The sequence below is a fragment of the Doryrhamphus excisus genome, linkage group LG14 (assembly GCF_037039965.1).
Source record: "Doryrhamphus excisus strain RoL-2023G ecotype Guam linkage group LG14, RoL_Dexc_Guam_v1.1, whole genome shotgun sequence".
NCBI lineage: Eukaryota > Metazoa > Chordata > Actinopteri > Syngnathiformes > Syngnathidae > Doryrhamphus > Doryrhamphus excisus.
The window spans coordinates 10,902,762-10,910,914 of record NC_136370.1 but is presented as its reverse complement, the minus strand read 5'-3'; the positions used below and the strand labels follow the sequence as shown (position 1 = coordinate 10,910,914).

The window sequence follows — 8,153 nt, the reverse complement described above, 5'->3', positions numbered from 1 at the left end:
ATAATTTTGGATACTTAATGGGGCAACATGGTGGTACATGTGGTCACTACGTCGTTGTGGAGACGAATCAATTGATTTTCATCCATTTTGTTTATCTACCAGTGGTCCATGGACCCCAGGTTAAGAATCTGTGCCTTTTGACATTAAAAATAATATACTTCTCCACTCTTTTATTTCCTTCATACTGAGGACAGTTTCATGTTGTCTTACATAAACAGAATTATGATTAGACCTAACTGACCTTATGTAAGTGCCCCTAATATCCCCTAACGAAGTGGCTTAAGCACGCCGACTGGCCCTGTGACCACTGCACTGAGTGACCGTGTGTCGGGCTCTGGTTTAGGCACTTGATTGTCCGTCAGGGTTGTGGTCTGCAAGGTGCTGTAGACACAAAGCTTGTGTTACATGTTTAAGGCCAGCGAGTAGTAGGTCACAGCATCAGATCATCGCCAAAAGCTCCTTGTGTCAGATCATATGTGTGCTTGTAAAAAAACAAAAACTTGCATCTATAGTGAAGCAGTCTAGCCAGCTCTGTACAGACAATTTTATTACACATTTATATAACAAAATAAAATTTAAACTTGACCAGAAAAGAAATGCGAAAAATGAGCAGCCCTTAGTGTGTATCCTGCTCAAACGGCCAACAATGGTTGACTGGCTTCTAAAGACAATCCTGTTAAAAAGAGAACTTTGAGAAGGTTGGCCCATGAGTGTATGTGTGTGCGTGAGCTGACACACAACTCTGCTTACTGTAGCTTGAGTCATTATCAGCTTGCGTTTCATCCACTAAGCCATCCAAGTGTCCAGATGGTCAGAAAAGCTGCTTCACTGCTCTCCCTCCCTGCTACACACTCTCCTTTGGAGGAAAAAAAAAGTAATGCCAGTGATCAAGTGGAGCCAAATAGGGGAGGGATACAGATTGGATGTCAGGTGTTTTGAAGTGAAAGAGGAGCAGCCGGGGGTGGGGGGCTGAATTCACATCAGTTAGATCTTACGCTGCCATTTTCTATTTTCTGCTTGGACGGTGAAACGGATGGAGCCCGAGTGTTGTGTGCTGGGGTCAATGGGGGCCGTGGGCATAACATGGCAAGCCTTGATATCAGTTGGACCTCTATGCTTCCTCAGACGATGCCATTACACAATGTGCAGCATTGGCTGGAGATTGGTGATGAGCTGTCTACATGTTAGGCCATATGTGCTCCTCATGTTGGAGATGGACATTTATTCCTTTAGTAGCCGTACTTGTCATTAAGGTGGGTGCGGCCATCTCCAGTTTGACCTAAAAGTGATGAACAGACAAATTAATTGGCATGCCAGGGCTGGAGTGTTTAACTTATTACACAAATCAATATGCAGAATGAAACAAACCCTTCCACTAGCTTGTCAATTATGTTCTCCTCTGATTTTGGATAAACATTTGCAATCAAAGTATGAGTCTCTCTCCAATTGCTATTATTCACTTGTGATGCAATCCAGGTTTAATGGTAAAAGAAAGTAAAGTGGTAGACCCAAATAAATGGGACAATCCTTGGCCTAAATAATTTCTGGTGCAGAGTGCAGTCCAATAAACGTCTTCAAAAGCCACATAATTGTCCATTTGAAATTTCCACGAGAGCACCAAACATGGAACATTGAAAGGTGGAAGGAAATTGGATTCTGTGAAGATAAAAAATGTAACCTTGACGGTCCTGATGGCTTCCAACGTTACTGACATGACAAGGAGAGCCCACCAGAGATGTTTTTTTTCCCACGTAGCATAGTGGAGGAGGCACCATCATGATCTCGGGGGGCTTTTTCCTTCAATGGAACAATGGAGCTTCAGGTTGTGTAGGGGTGTCAAACGGCAGCTGGCCGTCCCTTGTGACTGAAAGCCCTCGTCTGTGTGGTGATGACTGGCTTTTTCAACAAGATTCAACAATTGCTGTTCACAATGTCCACCTGATTAAGGACTTCTTCCAGAGGAAAAACTTCACCGTTTTGAAACAGCCTGCAAGATTTGCATATCGATGGCAAGGAAGGTTTACAAAAATGGACATCAGTTCCAGACAGTGGATTCCGCCTATGAAACCAGTTTGATCACATTGAGCAACATTCACCAATTTTTGAGGTGATTAACAAAAATGGCGCAGCTATTAATTTGAACATTTGGTACGGTCTTAAATGTTTGAGACGATGAACAACCTATGTCAGTTTAATGGTACTCTAATCCCCCCCCCCACTCCTATTTCTTCCTTTTGTATTTTGAAGCTCTACTTCAAACCTCCTTAAGATGTAGACAAGGCTCATTCAGTCAGAGCTGTCAGACTCATGTCCAATTGCAGGTAAACCATTTCAAAACAAGTGTGTTCAATAAAGTTATAGCTGTTTAGTGAGGTTACCTGCAGGCGGCATCCAGACACAGTAATCAGGGTCATCTTGTGGATATTGGCCTGAGAGCAGCACAGGCGGCTGTGGACACACCATACGGAGACATTATGTTACATGGCAAGTTCCGAAGTTAGTCCTGAGTTCCTCAGTGAGGAATATGGGGAATCCTACCTTGCTGGGACCCATCACTTTCTTTTTCTTTCTCTGACTAGGCTCCTCATCACCCTTGGATCTGGATTCTGAACAAACAGTGGTTTTGACTGATTAGAGATTATCTTGGTAGCACAGCATTCAAATTGAAGCAGCAACAGAATAGAGGACCAACCGGGAGCTGGTGGGTCTGGGCTGGGTTTGGTGTTCTGAGAAGGAAACTGGTTGTCTGCATTGGTACATGCCTTGCCAGTCAGCTTTTTGGGACTTTCCTCTGATAAAAGACAAACATAAAGACATTTCCTGAAAACTTTTTTAAAAGGTTGACTCAAAACACCACAATCAGAAACCAATTGAACAAATATCCAACGTGTATGTGCATGGGAGGCATGCGTATAGTAGACCTTCTGCCACCTAGTGGTATAACAAGAAATGGACACAATTTATGTCATTTCCCAATACAGTGGCCCTGGGTGTTTTTGCAGAGAACCAGTGTGTCATTTAAGGGTAAAGTGTGTATATATAGATATATATGCACACACACAAATGTATGCATATACAGTACATATGCACAGACATACAGTCATGTTCACTTTGATGCCTGATACAACCAAAGGTACATTTGTTTGGACGGATACAATGATGATAACATAAATAACTCATCTGAGTTTAATTTAAGAGATGATATCCGAAGTGAGGAAGTGCCGCGACTTCTCACGGAGTCAGAAGTGGTTGCAGAGGCCATGCCCGAAGCGGCCGCGCACACAACAAAAGTTCCTCCTGCACTCAAAGTGCTACATACTGTAGTGTATGCATGCTCATGGTCTTTCGCTGCCCGACAAATGATCACAAGTGCTGCCCCCCCCCAAACGCTACACCAATCTAAAGCTTTTCAAAGCCCCACCCCAGTGAGATATTTTTGTGGCATGTTTTGCAGGGTGCAAAACTTACTGTCTATCAATCTAACAAAGACAGGAAGTCCAACATGGTTGTTCTGGATGCTGCAGTGGGAGCGGAGCTGAATGGTGGATGGGATCCGCGTTATAAAACAGTATTGGCTGATATTGATACATTGCTTTTTCACAGTATTTTTTTCATAGTATATATACATATATATTTCAAACTTTTCAAGATATGCAACTCCAACGAAATATATTTGAATCTAATCCACATAATTACGGTGTCGTAATATATTATTCTATATGTATTAAAGTAGACGTCAGATGGTTCACTTGCTTTTTTCCAATCTCTAATTGATTTTGGTCAATGTTGAAAGGTTTACCAACACTTTCACTTACACGACTGTCAACTTAAAGATGATGTACTACATGTCACCCATTCATTTGCATTATTTTGTCAACTTTTCTGTAATTTAACCTGTTAGCTTCAGTACTAATTAACTACTAACTTACTAACCTTTCTGTCCCGAAGTCTCTTGGGATATGACGCTGCCAGACTCCTCAGACTCAACAATAAACTGGGACATTGTATCTTCTTGATTCTCCTTTTTTTCAGCCTTTTCTCCATCCTCCTCCTCCTCTTCTTCTTCATCTTCCTCTCCCCCAGGTGGAAGTTCTTTCATGGTGAAAAGTTCGGGAGGCAAGCTGGGCTGTTTAGGTGGCAACCTCTACACAAAACAGATGTAAAGTTGTTAGGCTAAAAACATAAGCAGATAAGTAGATAGAATTCCCAAACGCAGTACACCCACTCCAATGGTGCCAGTCTTCAGCTTGAACTTTTTTCCTCCCTTCATGGCTCCAAAAAGGGGCAAGGCCTTCTTTGGTTTGTCGGACTCTGAGCTGCTGGAACTGTTAACAAAAAGGTGGATAAAATGTTTGTTTGTCCATCCATCTACTCGTTTCTTCCTGGTTCATGGTGAAGAACATTCCACTGCTGCTATAAATGACTCAAGCAGTGAAATTAAACCTCACTTTCATGCATCTCCTTGCCAAAATGCAGGGAATTCTTCTTATTGGTTTAGATATTTCACGCCACACTAAGTTCAAAAGCACATGTCCACTCAATGCTCCTTGTTGACTAGTTTGTAATTAGCTCAAATGTTTTAACATTTGACAACAGTTCGATAGAAGTGACAAAAACAAACACATAATAACTAAGGCTGTCAAAAATACCATGTTACTGTCGGTAGCTCATTTATTTCATTAATTACATTTAACATAATTAATGCATTTGTTGCTGTACTCGACTGTATAGCAAATATATATAAACAACTACATTCACATCAATGATTCATAGTTAGAATCATAATCATAATAGATTCATTAGAAAAAGCTACACTCCACCTGGGGAGCAGCGAGGGCAGCTGTGCGGGGCGCGTGAGTTCCACCAGTTTGCGGAGCCGCTGGGCGTCTTTCCGCAGGTCTGCAACATGCATGTGAAGCTTCCTGCGCTCCACAGCATCCATGGCTGCCTCGCTGCGCACAGCGGTCATGAAAGCATCCAGTGGGTCATCAGTGGAAGAGCCAGAAGCATCTAGTAAGACACAAGGAAATTAGGTTTGTGTAAATGTAAGCTAACATGTACGGTATATGTGACCATGACTCACTTTTCCCACAGGTGCCGAGTTTTTTCTGTGTTTCTGCCACCTCCTTCTCCACCTCTGATAGCTTTGCGATCTACAAGAAAAGTGTTCACGACATACAATTTATATGATGGCAACAGTTTTGAGCTAATTTACTCCATAGATTCTAGATTTGTTTTCTTTCCACGCAGGAAGAGAACAGGGTAAGGGTAGGAATTAAATAAGCTGTGCTTCCTCCTACTCCTTTTCGGGCATGCTGAACTGTGCAGGTGTAACCATATGATGTTCCATGATTTAAAGAAACTAAACTATTACAATTATCATGTTTTATTAATCACATGAGGGAAATTAAAGTTTCATTTTCTCCAATGGCAACATCGTTGTAATATTACAAGACAACTGGTGTCAAGGAACAGATTGCATTATGCATGCTTTGATCCTTCTTTACCAGTGATTCGTAGGTCTCAGGTCGCTCCTCAATCTTTCCCGCTTTCTTCATTCGCTCTTTCCTCTTCTTCTCAACAGTGCCTGTCCGATCCAGGAAGGTGTCGTCATCGCTGTCATAGTAGTCCTCATCTTCCCAGTTCTTTTTCTTGCGCTTGCGGGAAACTGCACGCAGAACGTTGTTAGAATGCTCCCTGGTTTTGAGATGGTGTCTCTGAAGAGGTGAGCCACACCTGCTTCCTGGCGTAGCAATCCTCTGGCTTCTAGCATCCGGCAGCATTCCAGACAGCACTGGACTGCTGCTTCTTTCTTCTTGCCTGTGTGGGTCACCTCGGCAACAAGCTGCCGGCCCATGGCATCATCCACCGGCAGCCTGAAGGGCAGAGAGCAGCATAGTCACATTGCGGCTACACTGCGCACTTGGAACAAACATTAAGCCCAGCTTGCAACATTTTTTCTCTTTTTGTTGCTGTTTTGTTTCATTGTCTTTGAGCAACAAAAATGCAATAGGAATAGCGGTAACTTCTTCTAAAGACTGTTTTTCAGCTTTATACTTTATGCTCAAAATATCATGTTCTTCCTCTTTGTTTAATTTAAAATGTAGATTACAATGTCTTGTAACTGTGCGCAACTATGATTCAAGTCAGCTATACAGCTTGTTAGCTTCCAATGTAGCCAGCAAACAGTGGTAATTAAAGAGAGAAGGGGAACAAATTTCAGCTGGATTTGGTCATTTTTATTGCAAATGTAGACCTGAAATCAGACAAGAAGGCTGTCCACCCTCTGAACAAATCATATACCCACAGAAAATAATGTGTAACAAGCTGACCAATCACAGCCTTAACTGCAATTTGAGGACTTTTTTGGAGTTGCATGTCACGTTAAACATCAAAACTGAAACAAAATGAGGACCTGGAAAGCAGCGAAGCTTAGAAGTGTATTCAAGGGTCAAAATGCATGCCGTGTTCAAGACGTGCATACATGCTGACAGATCACAGTTTACTGTTTCAAACAGCAGCATTGCGAACTTAATTGAACTGTTCTGCTTGGTGAGAACATGTCTTTCAGATCATCGCGACACTTACTTTATTCTGCAGAGCCAGGTGCCATGATTTTTATCTTCATACTCAATCTCCAGCTCCTCCCCTAAGAACAAACAATATTAATATATTAAGAAAAAAGCAATGTTGTACCAGTTTTTGTTGATTATCAAGAAGTATTTCACCTTCCCTATCATAGAAGCCCTGCAAGGCCTTCTTAGGGTCCTTTAAGTAGGCAGCTTCCTGGTCTTCATGGAACTCAGTTGAAAAGGGGTTCTCCTCATTCTCATCATCCTCTGGTACCGGCTCCTCAGCTAAATCAATGTATGATGACATCTTAATACACATTCTTCACCCTGACACTTTCATGACTATCGGAAATAAAAAAAAAAACCTCACCCATTCCCCATGAACATCCTGAATCTTCACCGGACAGTTTTCTCTTGGCACTTTCGCCTTTATCCTTCTCCTCCAACTCGTCTTCATCTGAACCCTCTCCCATCATTCTCTTCTCAAGCTCTGTCCTCTGTTTCCGAGCTTGCTCCCTCAGCTCTGTCACTGTTAATTCAGACTCTTCTTCTTCATCGAATTCTGGACCCTGAACAAGAAGAGAAGATGATATAATCGCATGTTGCCATTACAATACACAAAGCAGAAAAAAGCTCCATCACCTGGAGAATGAAAAGCCTTGTGCTGCCTCCAAACTTGAGGACATGTCCAACACGGAGTCGAATGTATGTCTTCGGAGGAATCTTATTCTTGTTGACAACAGTACCATGTGTGCTGCCTAGGTCGTGGATGTAGAAGCCTGGTTCCTCGCCAATAGATTCAGTCTCGCCCGGCAGCTGGCGGAACTGGATGACAGCATGGTATCTGGAGATAGACGGGTGCTCCAGAGAGACATCGCACACCGGTAAACGTCCAACCACAAAGTAACTTTTGTGCGTGAGTGGTACCCTGTCCACTATGGTTCCGTTTTTGAGAATTTCAAGAGCATACGCATCATCGGGTGCCGGGCCACCCCACTGCGGTTCTGTGTATGGGATAGCCGGTGCCTTAGTTGAGAGCACTCTCTGCTTAGGTTCCGTTTTCACCTTTACCGGAGAACTGTCTCTATGTTTATCCGCGTTTTTATTATCTTCTTGTGTTTTGTTGTCATCTGCTGATAAGTCACAAATTGTGTCATCAACTTGAGCTTCGTTGTGTTCTTTCTCAGTTTTCGTCTCAGCTCCTGGTTTGGATGGAGCAGCAGCGTTCAAGCTGCGTTTGCTAGCAAGAGAAGGCGCTGCGAATATAGCTGGCTTTTTAAAGGGGTCCTCTGTTTCTTGGTCATCTGTGGGTAGTTCTTTCCTTTCGGGTTGTCCATCGTGATCATTGGCCGAGCACCCGTCCATTTCTACTGCGTTCGCTTCTTTTTCATCCATGTTTGACGAACTCATGTCTGCCTGCTGCATGGCGGCCATGTTTGTTTGGTGCCACTGTCAACTATGTCCGGGTTTTTTTTTTTCCTGTGTAAAACATACACAGTCAAAAAAAATCCCAAAATAAAAATAGTCGATTTCAAATTCATCTAATACAATTTTTTAATAAATATAATGGGATTATTGTTT

At 42.6% G+C, this 8,153-nt stretch overlaps 1 protein-coding gene across 1 annotated transcript; it reads right to left on the bottom strand.

Annotated features, from left to right (window-relative positions):
• Positions 1-530: 530 nt before the first annotated feature.
• slc4a1ap (solute carrier family 4 member 1 adaptor protein) lies at positions 531-8,013 on the bottom strand. Its single transcript, XM_058090809.2, has 14 exons — positions 7,215-8,013; positions 6,943-7,141; positions 6,729-6,857; positions 6,589-6,649; positions 5,737-5,876; positions 5,508-5,668; positions 5,084-5,153; positions 4,821-5,010; positions 4,226-4,325; positions 3,934-4,144; positions 2,693-2,791; positions 2,539-2,606; positions 2,379-2,448; positions 531-1,279 (listed from the first exon to the last, which is right to left on the bottom strand). The coding sequence occupies exons 1-14, from the start codon at positions 8,004-8,006 to the stop codon at positions 1,230-1,232; spliced, it is 2,340 nt and encodes a 779-aa protein (XP_057946792.2). The 5' UTR covers positions 8,007-8,013; the 3' UTR covers positions 531-1,229.
• Positions 8,014-8,153: the final 140 nt, after the last annotated feature.